Source organism: Macaca fascicularis, chromosome 11, assembly GCF_037993035.2.
Source record: "Macaca fascicularis isolate 582-1 chromosome 11, T2T-MFA8v1.1".
Classification (NCBI taxonomy): Eukaryota; Metazoa; Chordata; class Mammalia; order Primates; family Cercopithecidae; genus Macaca; species Macaca fascicularis.
In genome coordinates this window covers 124,029,212-124,050,287 of record NC_088385.1, presented here as the reverse complement: position 1 = coordinate 124,050,287, position 21,076 = coordinate 124,029,212, and the positions used below count along the sequence as shown (strand labels likewise).

The 21,076-nt window shown below is 48.8% G+C and overlaps 1 protein-coding gene across 14 annotated transcripts in view; it reads left to right on the top strand.

The window, feature by feature from the left end:
- TESC (tescalcin) overlaps positions 1 to 21,076 on the top strand; it is a 62,211-nt gene that overhangs the window by 14,768 nt on the left and 26,367 nt on the right. For 13 of the 14 annotated variants that reach the window (XR_012420722.1, XR_012420720.1, XR_012420721.1 and 10 more), the window contains one exon: positions 9,991 to 10,060. The exons of the other annotated variant lie outside the window; for it this stretch is intronic. Coding sequence is in view for 7 of the 13 variants with exons in the window: in XM_005572353.4 (XP_005572410.1) it covers positions 9,991 to 10,060 (70 nt within the window). In the remaining 6 variants the exon portion in view is untranslated. The remainder of the gene's footprint in view (positions 1 to 9,990; positions 10,061 to 21,076) is intronic. 14 annotated transcript variants of the gene reach the window in all.

The following is a 21,076-nucleotide window of genomic DNA, read 5'->3' as shown; positions in this document are numbered from 1 at the left end:
CCCCATTGGGCATCACCTCCTACTCCCATCCCCATGGCCTAGAACTTCCACTGCAACCCTGGTGCCCCTTGGCCAGCTAAAGCAGCGTTTACTGTCCTAGATCCTGGCGAGGGGATGTGCATTTCCAGCAGAATGGGGCTGCGCTTTTTGCGTCTGCTTCCCTGGCCTCTAGCAAGCACCTAGCAAACCAGAGGTGCTCAGAGGGCCATGCAAGCACAGATGGGGCCTCGGGGGTGTCTCTCAGGGCCCACACACTCCCGGGGCCCGCAGGGGTTGTGGGAAGAGCAGGCAGTGGTGTGCATGCCCCTTCCCTGGGTCCTGGGACTACAGGCTCACAGAGTCCTGGTGCCCCAAAATGGATGGGAGCACGTGCTGACATTCTCTTCCCTCCTGAGTCAGGGAGAGGAGGCTGGACTCCAGGAGGGATTTCAGGCCTGCTCCTCTGCCTCTGGGCCCCTTCTATCCTCCCTGTTCTGGACCATTGTCCTTGACCCCCTACCCTGCATGGCTCTGCTCCCACTGGTGATGGGTTGCTTAGCACAGCAGGGTGTAAGCAGGTCCCTGCAGCCTGATGGGGGAGGCCAGGGCCAGGCAGGCAATGCGCTTAACCCAGCATTCAGAACCCTTTGCAGTCAATTGCCAGTATTTTTTAACCCAGCGGATTTCTGCCTCCTCTTAATGAAAGGGGAAAATCTGGCCTCCCATGGCAGCCCCTTCGACAGGGTGGGGCTCCAGTTCATGCCTACACAGGCCCCTTCTCTCATGTAATGCCTTTCTGACCCTGGAGACACTGAAATTCTCAACCCCACCTTGACAGCATCTGAGGAAGGAATTGGCTTCTATTGCCCCTTCATATCCAAGGTTAAACAGTTTTTACATTGACACCTAATTCACAGCTCATGACATTCACCGTTTAAAAGTATACAGTTCTATAGCTTTCAGTATATTCACAAAGTCATACAAACATCACCACTGTCTGATTCTTTTTTTTTTTTTTTTTTTTTTTTGAGATGGAGGCTTGCTCTGTCACCCAGGCTGGAGTTCAGTGGTGCTATCTCAGCTCACTGCAACCTCTACCTCCTGGGTTCAAACGATACTCCTGCCTCAGCCTCCCCAGCACCAGGACTACAGGTGCCTGTCAACACATTTGGCTAATTTCTGTATTTTCAGTAGAGACGGGGTCTCATGTTGGCCTAGCTAGTCTCAAACTCCTGACCTCAAATGATCCACCCGCCTCAGCCTCCCAAAGTGCTGGGATTACAGGTGTGAGCCACAGTGCCTGGCCACCACTACCTAATTCTAGAACAACTTATCACCCCCAAAAGAATACCCATTGGCAGTCACTTCTCATTCCCCCAACACCCTTCAGCCCCTGGAAACCATCAGTCTACTTTCTGTCTCACTAGATTTGTCTGTTCGGGGCACTTCATATAAATGGGATCATATACCATGTGGCCTTGTATGTCTGGCTTCTTTCATGTCGTGTGATTATTTCAAGGTTTATCCATGCTGTAGCATTGATCCATGCTTCGTTTCTTTTCATTTACCAATGTTTCATTTCTTTTTTTTTTTTTTTTTTTTTTTGCTGAATAATAATCCGTCATCTGGATGTGTCACATTTTGTTCACCCATTCCTTTGTTGATGGATGTTTGGATTGTTTCCACCTCTTGGTACTTATGAACAGTGCTGCTTTGAACATTGGTTACAGGTTTCTGGTGTGGACGTACATTTTCTCTTCTCTTGGGTATAAATGGAATTGTTGGCCAGGCTCAGTGGCTCATGCCTGTAATCCCAGCACTTTGGGAGGCCGAGGAGGGTGGATCACCTCAGGTCAGGAGTTCCAGGCCAGCATGGCTAACATGGTGAAACCCTATCTCTACTAAAAATACGAAAATTAACCAGGAGTGTTGGTGCATGCCACCCGGCTACTTGGAAAGCTCAGGCAGGGGAATCATCTGAACCCAGGAGGTGGAGATTGCAGTAAGCTGAGAATGCGCCACTGTACTCCAGCCTCGGCGACAGAGCGAGACTCCGTTTCCAAAAAAAAGAATTGTTTTGGAGTAGAATTGCTGGATTACATGGTAATTCTATGTTTATTTAATTGAGGAACTACCCAACTGATTTCCACAGTGGTTGTACCATTTAAATCCCTGCTAGTAAATGTATGAGAGTTTCAGTTTCTCTACAGCCTCATCAACATCTGGTCTTTCTTTTATTTGTCCATTATAGTCATCATGGTTAAAAAATTTTTAATCAGCTGGGCAAGGTGGCTCATGCCTGTAATCCCAGTACTTTGGGAGGCCGAGATGGGCGGATCATGAGGTCAGGAGATCGAGACCATCCTGGCTAACACGGTGAAATTCCATCTCTACTAGAAATACAAAAAAATTAGCTGGGTGTGGTGGGGGGCACCTGTAGTCCTAGCTACTCGGGAGGCTGAGGCAGGAGAATGGCGTGAACCCGGGAGGCGGAGCTTGCAGTGAGTGGAGATCGCACCACTGCACTCCAGCCTGGGCGACAGAGCAAGACTCCATCTCAGAAAAAAAAAAAACAACAAAATTTAACCCAAATACAATTATACAACTAATCTCCATAAATTGCAGAAAAGTTAAGGGACAAATAACCAAATTTAGGGTCAAAGGGAGGAGAGGAGAGAAATGTTCTGTAGTTCTACCATCTGAAAACAACTACTATTATTTTGTTATATACCCTTTCCTATTTTTTCTTGTGCACATGCATATATCAATATGAACTTCCGTGTGTAAATGAGATCTTAGTCTGTTGGATTTTCCATGCAACAACATGCCACATGACATTTTCCGATGCCCTACAATATTTAAAAAATATTTATAAAGACTGTGTGGTATTCCAACTTTAGGATGTATCAGGACTAATCTGTCTCGTTTTCTGTGGCTCAGCATTTCCCCCAGCTTCTTTTTTTTTTTTTTTTTTTTTTTTTTTTTTTTTTTTTTTTTTTTTGAGACAAAGTCTCGCTCTTGTCCCCCAAGCTGGAGTGTGATAGCATGATCTCGGCTCACTGCAACCTCTGCCTCCCGGGTTCAAGTGATTCTCCTGCCTCAGCCCCCTGAGTAGCTGGGATTACAGGTGCCTGCCACCGTGCCCAGCTAATTTTTGTATTTTTGGTAGAGACGGGGTTTTACCACGTTGGCCAGGCTGCTCTAGAACTCCTGACCTCAGGTGATCCACCTGCCTCAGCCTCCCAAAATGTTGGGATTACAGGCTTGAGCCACTGTGCCCAGCCAATTTCTTTTCTTTTTATTTTGAGACAGCCCCTTGCTCTGTTGCTCACACTGGAGTATAATCTTGGCTCACTGCAACCTCAACTTCCCAGGCTTAAGTGATCTTCCCACCTCAGCCTCACTAGTCCTCGCCCTGCTAATTTTTTGATTTTTTTTTTTGTATGATGGGATCTGCCTGTGTTGCTCAGGCTGGTCTTGAACTCTTGGGCTCAAGTGATCCTCCCACTTCAGCTTTCCAGAGTGCTGGGATTACAGCCATGAGCCACCACACCTGGCCCATTCCCCCAGTTTCTTTTTTTCTTTTTTCTTTTTTTTTTTTTGAGACAGAGTTTTTGCTCTTGTTGCCCAGGCTGGAGTGCAGTGGCACGATCTCAGCTCACCGCGACCTCTGTCCCAGGTTCAAGCGATTCTCCTGCCTCAGCCTCCCGAGTAGCTGGGATTACAGGCATGCACCACCATGCCCGGCTAATTTTGTATTTTTAGTAGAGACAGGGTTTCACCATGTTGGCCAGGCTGGTCTCAAACTCCTGACCTCAGGTGATCCACCAGCCTCGGCCTCCCAAAGTGCTGGGATTAAAGGAATGAGCCACCACACTTGGCCCCCCAATTTCTTACTGCTCTAAATAGGCAACCATGATTACCCTGGTATGTTCAGCTTTATATGCCTATCTTAATTCCTCAGGATTTGTTCCTAGGGATCAAGTTCTGGTGCAAAGGGTATATACCTGTGCTGCCCAACACAAATAATAATGTGAGGTATAATCATGGTAAATTTTCTAGTAGCTGTAATGTAATTACATTATGTAATGTAATTCTAGATTTTCTAATTAAGGCAAGTAAATTAATGGTGAGATGAATTTTAATAGTGTATTTTATTTAGCCCATTATATTTAAAATATGATCACTTTACCATATAATCAATATCAAAAGTTATTGCAGTCGTCTACGTTCTTTTTTGTACTTAGTCTTCGCCGGCTGATGTGTGGTTTCCACTTCACCACACCTCAGTCTGGGCTCACCGCCTTCAAGGGCTTAGCAGCCACTTGGACGGGTAGGTGTGTTCTTTCACATTGAAGTTTCTGATAGTGACAGTTCACCTCCATCCCCAAAAGATTAGGCCAGTTAAACTCCCACCAGCCCCATGGACTGGTGTGCATTTCCCTCAGGTTGAAATCTAAAACCAGAAATAATGAGGTCCAGCTGCCAGGAACCAAGGCCAATCTCTGCCCATCATCCCCATGGCAACTGTGACCTCAGGGCCCTGGAGAAGGGCTCAGAGGTGAGGAGCAAGAAAACTGGAAAAGCTTCCAACCCAGGAGCCCTTGAGGGAAAGACAGGTCCTTCCATGGGCTTTGGGACCCTCACATGCATCAGGTGCTTATTCGAGGGGCCCTGTTGGGAGCCCAGGGTTAACCCCGGGGGCGGGGGCGGGGGTTGGGGTGGGAGGCGCGGTTAGGAGGAAGCAGCTCACCAGGCATGTCGGGTTAGACCAGCTCCACCTGCTAGGGCCTGGGGTGTTCTGAAAGTCAGTTCCTGAGGCTTCAGAAATCATCCTTTCTCTCAGTCACTGTGCCGGAGGAGTCTCGCCTGAGCTGTGAGCTGAGCCCTTGGCTCCAGGGATTTGGGTGTCAAAAAGAGGGTCCCAGAGGTGGGAGGTTGTCTTCCTAATCCTTTGCTTTCAATCAGGCAGGACAGAGGGAGTATGTGTATGTCAGTTTGCATGTGTGTGCTTGTACTTCCCCCCTCCCATCACCCAGGCTTGAGTGCAGTGGTACGATCTCAGCTCACCGAAACCTCTGCCTCCCGGGTTCGAGTGATTCTCCTGCCTCAGCCTCCCAAGTAGCTGGGGTTACAGGTGTGCACCACCACGCCTGGTTAATTTTTGCATTTTTAGTAGAGATGGGGTTTCACCATGTTGGCCAGGCAGGTCTCAAACTCCTGGCCTCAAGTGATCTGCCTACCTCAGCCTCCCAAAGTGCTGGATTCCAGGTGTGAGCCACTGCACCCGGCCTTGCAAAGCACTTTGGATGCAGTTAACTGGAAACTATTAGATAAACTTGATCTAGGATGATTTGTATACCTCTTCCTAGCTGTGGGACCTTGGGCACATCCCGGAGTTCTCATCTCTAGAATGGGTGTAGAATCATACCTACCTAACAGAATTGAAGGAGAGGGTTGTAGCAGCCCAGGCTTATCCAAGTACAGTTGAACACAGAGGCCAGAAAATGGCAATGCTTAGTTAATGTGTTAATGTCTGCCCTTGTTGTTATGATTATTCAGTAATTTGTTTTTTAAATAGCTTTATTGAGATATAATTCACACATCATGAGATTCACCATTTAAATTGAACCCCATAGTTTTAGTATAATCACAGGGTTATGCAACCATCAAAACAATATAATTTTAGAACATTTTTATCTCTCTCCAAAAGAAACTCTGGTGCCCATTAGCGGTGTCTCCCTGTTCTCCCTCTCCAGCCCCTCCCCTCCCTGGCCTCAGGCAACCACTGTTACACTTTCTGTTCCTATGAATTTGTCTCCAACTCCTGACCTCAAGTGATCCACCCACCTCAGCCTCCCAAAGTGCTGGGATTACAGGCGTGAGCCACCACGCCCAGCCATAACTCATCTTTAATAGTGGTTGTTTAGGTGCACTTGTTTAGCTGTAATTTCTAATCATTATTTATCATCAGATCAGTGTGGTTTGGGGGTTAAGTGATCATACAAAGGGAGACAGACAAATAAAAACAACAACAACAACAACACAGAACTACATGTTTTCTGCCAGACAGGCTGAGTTCAAACTGTGGGTCTGCCTCCATCAAGGTCAGTGACCTTGAGCAAGTTACATCCCTGCTGAGCCTCAGTTTGTTCTTCTGTAAAGCGGGAATAGTCGGTCCCTCACAAGGTCATGGAAGGAACTGAAGAAGATGATGTGTGCCTGGGACATGACTCAGCCAGTGATGATTCATTAATCGCAGTATTTATGAGATCTCTCAGCCATCCAGATGGGATCATGTTGTAGGCTGAAAATCTTCATTCCAAGACGAATACATGTACATTGTACATTAGAGAAAAATTGGAAAATATAGATGAACCAAAAGCAAAACAGTCTTTCATCCAGGTATTGAGATGAGAAATAATTATTATTTCGGGGAAAATAACTAGGATTTTTAAATTACTTAAACACAGTTGTATATTTTTTTTTTTTTTTTTTTTTTTTTTTTGAGACGGAGTCTTGCTCTGTAGCCCGGGCTGGAGTGCAGTGGCCGGATCTCAGCTCACTGCAAGCTCCGCCTCCCGGGTTTACGCCATTCTCCTGCCTCAGCCTCCGGAGTAGCTGGGACTACAGGCGGCCGCCACCTCGCCCGGCTAGTTTTTTGTATTTTTAGTAGAGACGGGGTTTCACGGTGTTAGCCAGGATGGTCTCGATCTCCTGACCTCGTGATCCGCCCGTCTCGGCCTCCCAAAGTGCTGGGATTACAGGCTTGAGCCACCGCGCCCGGCCAGTTGTATATTTTTATGTCTTTTCCACAACACAGAGTTGCGCTTTCTTGGTAGCAAGCTGTTTTTAGGCAGTGTATGTGGAATGTATTTCTATGCAAATACACAACTGTCACTATTAAAGGCAGTATACCTAAAAAAAAATTTTTTTCTTCCCTCTTGCACTCTAAAGGCGGTATACTTAAAAAATTGGCTAACCATACCAAAAAGTGTTCAACCAATCTGTTTTTTGCGTTGCTTTTTTTTTTTTCCCCCAGCAGTCTCGTTCTGTTGCCAATGCTGGAGTGCAGTGGCACGATCTCAGCTCACTGCAACCTCCGCCTCCCGGGCTCAAGCGATTCTCCTAGTTCAGCCTCCCGAATAGCTGGGATTACAGGTACCTACCACCACGCCTGGTTCATCTTTGTATTTTTAGTAGAGCCGGGGTTTCATCATGTTGGTCAGGTCTCAAACTCCTGACCTCAAGTGATCTGCCCACCTCAGCCTCCCAAAGTGCTGGGATTACAGGCGTGAGTCACCGCACCTGGCCCCAATCTGCTTTTGATAGTCACTTAGGGCAAGTCGAATTTTAAGCCATTTTAAAGAGTGCAAAGTTGAACACATTTATGTATTCATATTTTTGTACCTGTTGTGTCTATTATTTTAGGATACATTTCTGTCAAGTGGAATTACAATTTTTTTAAATTTTGTATTCATTTTTCTTTTTTCTTCCCAGATCTCCTTTAGTCAAGGAAGACCAACACTTTTTTTTTTTTTTTGTAAATGTTTTGTTGTGATCTAGTACACATCCAGAGCAGTGCATCACTCATAAGCATACAGACAGTTCTTTGAGGTTTCCGAGCACACAACTATGTCAAGTGTATGGAGGTCTAGAAATGGAACATTCCTAGTACCCAGAACTCCCCTTTGCACTCCATTCAAGTCACTCCTCCTGATCTCATCCTCCAAAAGTCATTTACAATGTTAGCGTCATCTACGATGCCTCCCTTAAGAGCAGCCACTGTCTTGACCTCTGACATTGTAGTTGAGTTTTGCCTGTTTTTGAACTTTATGCAAATAGGATCATAAAGTATGTACACCTTCCTGTCTGGCTGCTTTTGTCTGTGATTATCTATATTGTTCATTTTCGTTGCTGTGTGCTATTCCATTGCTTGACTATACTACACATTAGCACTCTACTCTGCCATTGTTGGGCATGTGGGTAGTTTCCAGTTTAGGGCAATTCCAATGGCACCACCATGACATCTTTGTACGCATGCTTGGGTAAACCGAAGCATGCATTATTTGTGTATTTACCTAGGAGTGGAATTGCTAGACCATGAAGTATGCCAGTGTCCTTGCTGACATACCTATGATATAAATGGCCATATTTTCCTGCAGAAAGGTAGAAATTGCACTTTGATGATTCACCTCACCGTTCCAAGTGTCAGTGGCTACATCTGTAACAAGAGGATACAGCCCCCTCTTAGAGTGTTGGGAGGAAGAGATGAGCTAATCATTGGAGCTATGCCCACAGGAAGTAGGGAGCCCTCAGTCCGGGTTGGCAGCCTTAATGAACTGCTGGAGATGCTTGAGAATACTGAGCTGTTGATTCTTGAAGAGCCTGAGACCAAAAAACAATGAGTAGGAAGTGAGGTGACCAGTTGACCCCAGAAATTAACTGTCTTTGTAATGGGAGCAAAACAGGGCTTAGGGGTAGGGAATACTGGGAGGATTGAGGTGGGAGGTCACATCTCCCTAGTCCAGCCCGTGTTTTGGAAAAGTTTGCGTGAACTGTATAGTCCCCAGGAACCAGACCTAAAGGCCTTGAGCGCCAAGGTACTCTGGGCAGACAGGCGATATTACTTCGTGGTGAAGGCTGGCTTTGGGGTCGCACAGACTCAGAGTTCAGTCCCAGCTCTGCCTCTGTGTGTTGTGGGATCTTAAGTGCTCTCTGAGCTGCAGTTTTCAACTTATAAAACTGAAATAAAGGCCGGGTGTGATGGTTCACACCTGTAATCCCAGCACTTTGGGAGGCTGAGGTGGGCGGATCACTCAAGGTCAGGAGTTCAAGACCAGCCTGGCCAGCATGGTGAAACCCTGTCGCTACTAAACATACAAAAACTAGCTGGGCGTGGTGGTGTGTGCCTGTAATCCCAGCTACTTGGGAGGCCGGGGCACGAGAATCACTGGAACACGGAGGCAGAGGTGGCAATGAGCTGAGATTGCACCACTGCATTCCAGCCTGGGTGATGGAGTGTGACTCGTCTCCAAACAAACAACCAAACAACCTGAGATAATATCCACTCACTTACTGAGTCGTTTTGGTAATGAAGTGAGAAATGCAGATCATTGTTTAATATTGTGCATTTTTTAGAGATAGGGTCTTACCCTGTCACCCAGATTGGAGTCCTTCCATTTCTTTTTTCCACCAGATTCTCCATACATTTCTCAGTATAGGTTTCCCAGATCACGTCCAACACCAGCCTGAACCCTTATTTCCTCTCGCTACTCATCTGACTCCGAGTCTGTGACTATACAAAGCCCCTTTCTCAGCTAGGATAAAACTCATCTTCTGGAGTGGAAGAGGAAGGGTCAGACAACCAGATGCAATTTTCTCTTGACTGGGCCTGGTGGCTCATGCCTGCAATCTCAGCACCTTGGGAGGCCGAGGCGGGCAGATTGCTTGAGTCCAGGAGTTTGAGACCAGCCTGGGCAACATGGTGAAACCCTGTCTCTCTAAAACAAATAAACAAAAATTAGCCGGGCATAGTGACGCATGCCTGTAGTTGCAGCTACCCAGGAGGCTGAGGTGGGAGGATCTCTGGAGCCCAGGAGGTAGAGGCTGCAGTGAGCCGTGATGCTGATCGTGCCAGTGTATTCCAGCCTGAGTGATGGAAGTGAAACCCTGCCACAGAAAGCAAAGTTTCTCTTTAGTGGGCTAGGGAAGGTCAGAGGCTGGGAGAATGGCCTGCTTCATGACTGCCCTGTCTCTAGGGCTATTAGTAATAGTTGTATTATTATTACTAAGGCAGCTGGAACTGATCACTGCAGAGCTGTGTTTCTGGGAAGAATGGGAAATCCTTTCTGCTGCTTCACCCGGCACTCACTTTTGCCATGGTGGGAGACGCTTTGAGAAAGGGTGCGGCAGCCGGTGGGGTTGGGGCAGAGGAATACCTGCAGCCTCCCTCTGACGGTCAGTGATGTTTTCTTCTGTCTTGTTTTTCTCTCTTTCCCCACTTCTCAGTCTCATCAGATCAGATCGAGCAGCTCCATCGGAGATTTAAGCAGCTGAGTGGAGACCAGCCTACCATTCGGTAAGGCCGGCAGTGGGTTTGGGTGCTGGGTGGGGCCATGCCCTTGCAAATTTCTTGTCCTGTTTCTTTCCTTGAGTGCTGAGTGGTAGGGGGAGGGTGGTAGTTTTTTCTTTCTTTGGAGACGGAGTCTCGCTCTGTCGCCCAGGCTGGAGTGCAGAGGCGCCATCTCGGCTCACTGCAAGCTCTGCCTCCTGGGTTCACGCCATTCTCCTGCCTCAGCCTCCTGTAGCTGGGACTACAGGTGCCTGCCACCATACCTGGCTAATTTTTTGTATTTTTAGTAGAGACAGGGTTTCACCGTGTTAGGATGGTCTCAATCTCCTGACCTTGTGATCCACCCGCCTCGGCCTCCCAAAGTGCTGGAATTACAGGCATGAGCCACTGTGCCCAACCAACTGTAGTTGTTTTAATGCTTCTGGTCTCTTCCAAGACAAGATGTTCCTAAACAGTAAGGAAAGAACCACTTCTGTTTCTGTGAGGATCACACAATTATAAATTATAACTAGCGTGGAAGCGAGGAAGGGCTCTTCAGCCACCCCCTGCCTCACCCTGATTCCTCGGATGGAATGTGCTTGGAATCTCAGACACATACGGAGGACCTGTTAGATCCCAGGATCCTGCCAACTGCCAGACACACAAAGATGAATCAGTTGTGGTAGAGCCCAACTTAGGGGCTTGGGCTGTCATCAGGACCTCTGTCTTTTGGCTCCCCTTCTTTAGGGTTAGTTCCAGCCTCAGGCAAGATGGGGGTGGCTGCCTCAAATTTCTGTTAAGGAAAATCAACCTTCTGCATTATGTTTTGTTAATCTTTTAGATACCCTTTAGGTTGCTTTTTAATGAAGAGGAATGAGGAATGCCTTAAACTGTATTCTGGTTGAATTATTTGTTATTTGGGTATTTCTAACTTTTTTGAAACACGGTCTCGCTCCATTGCCCAGGCTGGAGAGCAGTGTTGCGATCATAGCTCACTGCAGCCTCAATCTCCTGGGCCCAAGCGATCCTCCTGCCTCAGCCTCCCAAGTAGCTGGGACCACAGATGTGCCATCACACCCAGCTAATTTTTAAATTTATTTTTATTTTCGTAGAGACAGGGTCTCGCCGTGTTACTCAGGCTGGTCTTGACCTCCTTGACTCAGGTGATCCTCCTGCCTTAGCTTCCCAAAGTGCTGGGACTACAGGCATGCACCACCATACCAGCTAATTTTTTAAAGTTTTTGTAGAGGTGGGGGTCTCACTATGTTGCCCAGGCTGGTCTCAAACTCCTGGCCTCAAGCAGTCGTCCCATTTCTACCTCCCAAAGTGTTGGCACTACAGGCGTGCACCGCTGCACTAGACCTGTTAATTGTTTTTTGTTTTTGTTTTTTTTGGAGACGTGGTCTTGCTCTGTTACCCAGGGTGGTCTTGAACTCCTGAGCTCAAGCAGTCCTCCTGCCTTAGCCTCCTGAGTGGCTGGGATTACAAGTGAGTGCTGCTTGAGTTACTAACAGCTAGGTTAGTGAGAGGTCCTTGCCAGTGACTTGATCATCACACAGAGTTCATGAGGAAGCTTCAAGTTGAACAAATTTCTTTTTCTTTTTTTTTTTTTTTTTGAGACGGAGCCTCACTCTGTCGCCCAGGCTGGAGTGCAGTGGCGCGATCTCCGCTCACTGCAAGCTCCGCCTCCCGGGTTCACGCCATTCTCCTGCCTCAGCCTCAAGAGTAACTGGGACTATAGGTGCCTGCCACCATGCCCAGCAAATTTTTTGTATTTTTTAGTAGAGACAGAGTTTCACCGTGTTAGCCAGGATGGTCTCGATCTCCTGACCTCGTGATCTGCCCATCTTGGCCTCCCAAGGTGCTGGGATTACAGGCGTGAGCCACCGCGCCCGGCAAGTTGAACAAATTTCTACCATCAACTTCTAACAGATGTAGTTTCCTAAAATAAGCATTCAGAGTCTCAAGGTTACAGCTTGTTGGAACTTTGAAACAAACCTTTTAATACTCCAGGAAACGCTTCCTTCTTACTAAACACACTTAAATTTCCCCTAAGTTTTATGGAAACTGACATATAAATGTCCACTTTCTCTTGTGTGTCTAAACACAGGTGTATTGTTAATCCAGTATATTTTATTCTTAAGTCAATTTCAAGAGCTCAGATTCTGACGGTCTGTTGGTTGTTGTGGCCTCTGGTCTCAGTTTGATTGCATCCAAGGCCGACTTAAAGACAATTAAGACTTATACCTTTAATTCTACACATCTAGCCCACCAAGCCCAGTGGAGGGGAGAGAACCTGAGCCCAGCGAAAGAGTCACCTGGCTTCTCATTGGCTCTGATGGGGTCACGGACCTGAGTCTGAGCCAATCGCCATGGCCAAAGACCAGACTTACAAATGTTTTCCTCCAGAGCAGTAAGGTCCTGGGGCCTGTGGTCAGCTCAGCATCCCCCAAGGGCAGGAATGGAGGGTGGGTGGTTTCAGTCAGGGCAAGGTGAAACCTCCTTGGGCCATAGGCTGAGGAGTGTGTAGGGTAACACAAGTCGGCCAGGCACTGAGTTCTAACAGAGTGGCACATATGGACTCTGGATGTTGGAAAATAGAGTGTCAAGGGTATGCCTTGCTTGTTCCTTCAGAAGTTCATGAGCAGTCTGGGCAATATAGCAAGACCCTTTCTCTACAAAATGTTTAAAAATTAGCCAGGTGTGGTGATGCACACATGTAGTCCTGGCTACTTGGGTAGCTGAGTCTGGAGGATCACTTGGACCCAGGGGTTCAAGGCTGCAGTGAGCTCTGAGTGCACCACCGCACTCCAGCCTGGGCACCAGAGCGAGACCCTGTCTCTTAAAAAGTTCGTGAGCATCTGCTCTGCACCAGGTGCTTGGTACCTATGCTGGTAGAGGCAGCCACTGTGGAGCTCACTGTGGAGGATGTGGGAAGGCAGAGCCCCTTTGTCCTCAAGACAGTTTTCCAGCAAGTGGAGCCCCCAGCCCTGAAACAAACCGCCTTGGGCTTACTGTTATGCATCTGATGTTAGGTCCATCCAAGCTTGAGTGGTGAACTTTAGGTTCATATTCTACATGCATAGAGATGCAGAGGCAAAAACCCAGGCTTCGGAGTCCACCTGTATTATAATCCTTCGTGCTATTGGCTCTGTGGCTTCGGGCCGGTCTCCTCATCTGGAAAGTGAGCATGGTCACTTGGGATTTGATTTGAGCGTTAAAAATGAGCAGTGGGCCAGGCGCTGTGACTCACACCTACAATCTCAGCACTTTGGGAGGCCAAGGCTGGAGGATCGCTTGAGTGCAGGAGTTCAAGACCAACCTGGCAACACAGACCCCATCTTTAGGGAAAAAAAAAAGAGCAGGTGCAAGCAGGGCAATTTAGCTCTAAGCTGGGTTCACAGGCATTTGACAAATGGGACTGTTATTATTCTGCCCCATCCTGAGGGTCTAATCTGAGTGTGGTGGGGCCCCAGGTGCTGTGTGAGGAGGAGGATATGATGCCGTTGGAGGCCCCTCCCACTTTCAGGTTCCAGGCGCTGAGCCCCTGATGCATTGCCTAGCACCCTATCATAGGCTTATGACGGGACGTACTAAAATGGCATTCCCTACAATTTTTTTTCCAACTTGAATGTGCTTGAATCACCTGGGAATCTTGTTGCCATGCACGTTTTGCTTCTGCAGTTCTGGGGTGGGACCGGAGACTCTGCATTTGTAACAAGTGCCCCCCTTGCCAGGCACTGTGGACAGCACACAGTAGGTCTTCCATGGTTCAGTGGGTGCAGCGTTCTCCTCCTGCAGGAGCTGAGCTGGCGCAGCCTCTCTGCGCTGATGGTGCTGGGCTCCTACCTCCCAGGCCTTACCTGCCCAGGCTCAGCTTAGAAATGTGAGCCGTTGGTCCTGCCCTGCCACCCCAAACCCTGTTTGCCCCTCTTCTGCACACCCCTCCCCAGGACCTCATATGTAGCGCCCTTGCACAAGCCCTCAGTGTGCCTGCCTGGCAGGGTCACTCAAAGGAGCCAGTGAGCAACCTCCGCTCAACAGCCCTCTGTGGCTCCCCAGTGCCATCAAGGTCATCTTCGTGTTCTTTAAGTGGGACTCACGCAGGTGTGTAGATGCTAGCTTCTGCTTTGCTGAGGCCTTAGTGTGGACCACATCCTCCAAGAACCTCTCCTGCCCCCGGAAGCCCCACAGCCTCCTCCTGGGGGTGCTCCATCCAACATTCACAGCACAGAATTATAACTGCCCCCCATCCCCTTGCCCCAGCAGACTGTGGCTTCTTGGTGGGGGCAGGAACTGATTGCCTTTTTCCTTGGCCAAAGTGCTGAGTCCAGGGCCTGTAACACAGTAGGTGCTGTGAGAGTAGTTAAATGAACAAGTGAAGGGATGAATAAATGAATGAATGAAAGAACAAAGGAATGAAGAGTGAATGTAATGACTCACAGAATTCTTTCCAGCACAGAAAGCATGGCCTACGTGAGGCCTGTTGTCATTAATAGTACTTCCCTTACTAGGTTGACGTAATCCAGGTGAAAGACTTTAGCAGAGGTCTTGGCACATAGAAACAGCTCCCAAATGTAAGCACTTATTATTTGAACCTGTTTTATGTGCTACACAGCAGAAGCGTGTTACTTTGATCTTTTTTAAAAAAAATTTTTGACAGAGTCTTGCTCTGTTGCTCAGGCTGACGTGCAGTGGTGCAACCTCAGCTCACTGCAGCCTTGACCTCCCAGGCTCAAGTGCTCCTCCTGCTTCAGCCTCCTGAGTGGCTGGGACTACAGGTGTGCGCCAGCATGCCTGGCTCATTTTTTGTATTTTTGTAGGGATGGGGTCTTACCCTGTCGCCCAGGCTGACTTCAATCCTACAGAACGCCACAGGAGGTAGAGGTAGGGATGCTCACTCTCCCCATTTTACAGATGGGAAAGTAAGGCTAGAGAGACAGGCCAGGTACCTGGCCCTGGGTCACACAGCTGGGAGGAGCTGGGATTTGAACCCAGTGCCAAGATCTTGCTGTAGGAAGCTGGGGCATTGCCTTGTTTTGCGAGTGATCTCTGAGGACCTCAGTCTCCCTGCCCTGCTATTGGGGGTGGGGGAGGTGCGTTTATAATTCCCGTCACCACCGCCCTGGTCTCAGAGCTTGAGTCGGCTTCGAGGTTCGTGTCAGCTGCACGCAGTGACAGCCCCGGCCCAGCCTGCAGGAAGGAGGTGACTGACCACAGCTTCTTATGCAAACAGGCCTACAGGAAGGGCCTCCTCCCAGCCTCCCAGAACTGCTTTGCCTAATCCTAATCCACCCTCCAGGGCTGAGAGAAGGGAGATGGGGTAGCTTTTCAAGGTTCCCCTGGGCTTTTCCTGCCCATCTTCCCCTGAGCAGCCCTGGCTTGGGAACTGGTCCTCAGTGCTGTCCCCTCTCTGCCAGGGGTTTTCTAAGTGACCCCAGGCCCGGTCTTCAACCTCTCAGATCCCTGGCACATATTGGAAGCTGTCCGGCAGGCCTTGGGCTGTGCTGAGGTTTCAGAGCATGGACAGAATTCCTTTTCTTTCTGGGGACATTCCCCCTACATGAAAATGGCATTGATTGGGGTTCCCTAGTGAAGGCCCCTGACACCCCACTATAATCTGTGATGAGGGAGAGGGTGCCACCTTCTTTGCCCCCTCCCGCTCAGACAGCAAAGGGCCCACATGCTTATGAAGATCCCACAGGAGGCTCGTGAAGACCTTGAATGCAAAAGTCCCCTTAAAAATGATCATTCAGAACCGCAGGCTTTAGATGCTGATGAATAAGATTTGTAGGTTGCACTTAAAAGTTTAAAGAAGAATTGGGTTTCTAAATGTGCAGCTTAACAAATTGAATATAGCGTTACAAACTCCCATGAGGCAACTGATGGACCAAAATTGATTTTATTTTTAAGCCACCGTTTCTTATCTGTGTTGGGCCTGGTCCCATCTCTTTCCAGAAATCATCTCAGGACATCTAGGGGAAGGTTCGTCTGGCGGCATTGAAAGCCCCACTTCAAGGCCTTACTTTTATGTGGGTTCTTTATAGAGCCCAGTACTTGAGTTTTAGACATTCATATTGTTGGCCGGGCATGGTGGCTCACTCTGTAATCCCAGAACTTTGGGAGGCTGAGGCTGGTGGATCACTTGAGGTCAGGAGTTCCAGACCAGCCTGGCCAACATGGTGAAACCCCATGTCTACTAAAAATACAAAAATCAGTTGGGCCTGGTGGTGTGCACTTGTAATCCCAGCTACTCAGGAGGCGGAGCAGGAGAATTGCTTGAACATGGGAGGGGGCGGTCGCAATGAGCTGAGATTTTGCCACTGCACCCCAGCCTGGGTGACAGAGCGAGATGCTGTCTCAATTCATTTTGTTCTGTTCCTTTTTTAAAAGAGAGCACCCCCAAATTGTATATGCTTCAGGATCCTCAAGACCTGAATTCATCCAGACCACAAAGCACTGAATTCTGTGGCCTCTTGGCAAAATGCCTAAATAGAAAAAAAAAAAAAAAATAGAATGTCTGTCTAATTCTAACACATTCATTAGCTACCTACCATGCGGGGGACTCTTCCCCTGTCCTCAGAAATTTTCCTTCTAGCAGAGGAGACCTCCACAGGTAAACCTGTTAACAGGTCAGAAGTTTAGATGATGAAGAAAATACAGAAATGGCTGCTTGCACCTTTTCTTTCTCTTTTTGGACCCCTTAACTGGTAAACGTTTTAAACAGCAATTTTTAACTTCCTGATGTCTCCCTGGCCGGCTTATCAATGCCAGAAATAGACACTTTGGAATACTTCAGACATAGTGGTGCAGGCCATTAGGAGGCATGATTAGATAAAGCCATGTTAGAAAAAATATTTTTAGATTCATCAGGCCGTTGAATGTGGAGTAATTCCGGAGGTAAATGCAACCACAGACGCACACAGGGAAGAGAAAAAAAGGGACTCCATGCTTTGTGTCGAATGCCACCAACGTGCAGCCCCATGTTCTGATAGCCCAGACAGCGGGGCGTCAGCAAAGTGTCCTAACTCCAGGTCCTGTTTTCCTTCCTTCAGCAGTGTCCCTTTTGTTTTTTCCTTTGAGACAGTCTTGCTCTGTCGCCAGGCTGGAGTGCTGTGGCACGATCTTGGCTCACTGCAACCTCCCACTCCCAGATTCAAGCGATTGTCCTTCTTCAGCCTCCCAGATAGCTGAGATTACAGGCGCCCACCACCACACCTGGCCAATTTTTGTATTTTTAGTAGAGACAAGGTTTCACCATGTTGGCTAGGCTGGTCTTGAACTCCTGACCTCAGGTGATCCGCCCACCTCGGCATCCCAAAGTGCTGGGATTACAGGTGTGAGCCACCACGCCCGGCCCCTCAGCAGTGTTCTTACCACTGCTCTGTCATTTGCTGAAGTTCCCACAGGGTTGGCCCAGTGTAGTAGCTCACACCTGTAATCTCAGCACTTTGGGAGGCTGAGATGGAAGGATTGCTTGAGTCCAGGAGTTCGAGACTAGCCTGGGCAACATAGTGAGACTCTGTCTCTACAAAAAAAAAATTTAAAAATGAGCCAAGCATGGTGGCACGTACCTGTGGTCCTAGCTACTCGGGAGGCTGAGGTGGGAGGATTGCTTGAGCCTGGGAGGTTGAGGCTGCAGTAACTTGTCTTGCCACTGCACTCCAGCCTAGGTGATGAAGCGAGACTGTCTGAAAAAGGAAAAAAAAGCACAGGGTTGTGTGCAGAAACGGGAGCCCAGCTGCCATTAGCAGAGTGCTGATGTGTGCCAGGCACTGGGCTCAGTGCTTACGTGGTCTCAGGAACCCTCTGAGGTTGACATTATTATCGCCATTTTACAGATTAAGCAACTGAGGCCGTACTGTGTAATTTTAACTTCTTCATCTTCAGCGTCAGTAAAGAAGTAACTTCTTGAACTTCAAAAGCAAAGCTGGCTGATGCAAGAGGTGTAGCCTCAAACCACTGCAGTGTTGTTGCTCTTCACCAGGATTAAATCCCCTTTTAACCCAGCCACTTTGCTTTGCTTTTAACCTGTCTATGATGTGACCACTTTTTGAGGGGATGGGGGCAAGATCTCGTTCTGTTATCCAGACTGGGGTGCAGTGGTGCAATCATGGTTTAGTGCAGCTTCCGACTCCTGTGCTCAAGCGATCATCCTGCCTCAGCCTCCTGAGCTGTAGCTGGGACCACAGGTGTGCACCACCACATCCAGCTAATTAAAAAAAATTTTTTTTGTAGAGATGCAAGTCTCACTATGTTGCCCATTTTGGTCTCGGACTCCTGGCTCAAGCAATACTCCTGCCTCAGCCTTCCAAAGTGCTAGGATTACAGGCATGAGAAACCATGCCTGGCCTCAACAGCTTTTTTTAGAAATACTATACTCATAAAGAAGCTGCCGAGGCCCTACCTAGCTCAACAGGCTGTTTCGCCATCAGACTTTAATGTATTCCAACAGGCAGCGAGTCCTCCCTTTAAAAGCCTCAGCTAGGATGATGCACATTCACTTACAGAGGAAAACCTGCTACGGTAGCTGTAAAGATGCCCAGAAAAGACAGCGGGCGTGAGGCAGCTGGACTCGCACATCTGCTTAGGTGAGAGTGTTCAGGCAGACGTGAGGAGAGCCACAAGGGTGTGAAAAGGTGCGGAGGCGTTCCCGAGGCAAAAAGCAGCTTTCTCAGTGGTCTTAGTTTTATTAGCGTGTACTTGCATATAAAACTTTTATAGAGATTCTTTTCCCAGGATGATTGATACTGACATGGTCCTTGCTTACAAGCCTGCAAATGTCCAGGGCCTTCCGTGATGGGTTTTAGAGCTGAGGATCCCATGGGGTTGAGAAGGGAGTCTCCCCTTCCCCTCCTGGGGTGCTTCTGTTCTGATGCTTGTGTGTGTGAGGGATAGTCAGAGACAGAAAACTAGCACATCAGCCAGTTCATGCTATAGCATGAGAAATATACTAAAGATTGGCTGGGCACAGTGGCTCATGCCTATAATCCCAGCACTTTGGGAGGCCGGGGTGGGCAAATCACTTGCGGTCAGGAGTTCCAGACCAGCCTGGTCAATATGGTGAAATCCCATCTCTATTAAAAATACAAAAATTAGGCCGGGCGCAGTGGTTCACGCCTGTAATCCCAGCACTTTGGGAGGCCGAGGCGGGCGGATCACGAGGTCAGGAGATCGAGACCATCCTGGCTAACACGGTGAAACTCCGTCTCTACTAAAAATACAAAAAATTAACCAGGCGGGGTGGCGGACGCCTGTAGTCCCAGCTACTCGGGAGGCTGAGGCAGGAGAATGGCGTGAACCTGGGAGGTAGAGCTTGCAGTGAGCTGAGATTGCGCCACTGCACTCCAGCCTGGGGGACAGAGCGAGACTCTGTCTCAAAAAAAAAAAAAAAAAAAAAAAAAAAGCCATTCATGGTGGCGGGCGCCTGTCGTCCCAGCTACTTGGAAGGCTGAGGCAAGAGCATCTCTTGAACCCAGGAGGTGGAGGCTGCAGTGAGCTGAAATCGCACCACTGTACTCCAGCCTGGGCAAAAAAAGAAAAAAAATACACTAAAGGAAGGAAATGGGGCAGACAGCCATCCCCTGGAACCCTAGAGAAGAGAGGGTGCTTGGGGTAGGTGGTCATGGAAGGTGCCACTGGGGAGGCCACATCTGCGCTGAGACCAGAAGGAGAGAAGGAGCCAATGTGTGAAGAGAAGAGGGCGGGGAGGTCTGGGCAGAGGGCCCAGCACATGAGGAGAGTCAGAGAGTTGGGGCAGATCACGGAGGGTTGCCTTTGCCCTAGCGATGACTCGGGCTTCTTTTTGTCCTTGAAATGAAATGCACAGCGGTGGCCTGAAACACCAGCTGTATGTTAGCTCCTGCTGTTTTGGTTATTGTTTTGCTCCGTTGCCCAAGCTGAAGTGTAGTGGTTCGATCTCGGCTCACTGCAGCATCAGTCACCCAGGCTCAAGTGATCCTCCTGCCTCAGCCTCCTGAGTAGCTGGAACTTACAGGCATGTACCACCCTGTCCGGCTCATTTTTTGTAGAGATGGGGTCTTGCCATGTTGCCCAGGCTGGTCTTGAATTCCTGGGCTCAAGCAGTCCACTCACCTCAGCCTCCCAAAGTGCTGAAATTATAGGTGTGAGCCACTGTGGCCGGCCAGCTCCTACATCTGTATGTCCTCCCAGGACCGCTCCCCTGAATTCCTAACTCACGTAGCAACTGCCCATTCACTTAATATCCAAAAGGCATGCTGCGTAACATGTCCGTTTCAAAGCAAGCACCTCCTCATCCCTTCCAGAGGTCCCCTGTTCCTCTGTGGTGAACGGCAGCCTCAGTTGCCTGCAGTGGTCACCTTTGATTCCTCTCTTTTTCTCAGCCCTGCTTCCAGTTACTCAGCAAACACTGCCATTTCTACCTCCCACCGAGCCCGGAATTTGCTACTCCTCTCCCCTTCTTCCTCTGCTCCCCCAACCCCTGCCCTCCTCCAGCTGCCATGGTCTCTTGCCTGGGCTACCCCAGCAGCCTCCTCCCTGGTCCCCGTGTGTCTGTGTTCACTGCCTGTCCACCATCCAGGCCCGCAGTACCATGTGGCAGGGTCCTGTGAGAATGTCTCTTCTCTGCTGAAGATGTTCGGTCTCACCCATTGGGAGTCCGAGCCACCGCTCAGGCCTCTCAGTGTCCTGCAGGCCCCTGCTGCACACATCTCCCCAATTGTTTTTGCCCAAGTTACATGAACACTCTTTCTGTTCCCCACCCCAGGGCTCTCGCTCATGCTGTTCCTTCTTCCTAGAATGCTTTTCCCCTAGAGCCGGATTTTTGAGGCTGGGCTCTGGGTCTGGATGATTCTTCATTGGGGGTTGTGCTGGGCACTGTGGGGTGCTGAGCAGCATCCCTGGCCTCCACCCACTAGATGCTGGTAGCACCCTCCCCACCAGCTGGACACATGGGAGTCGAGAACCTCCCCTCCTTCAGGTCTCTGCTCAAATGTCACTTTTTTCCCTGTGGCCTTTCTGTGATCAACCTCATTTAAACGTGTGTCAGCCTCCTGCAGTCCC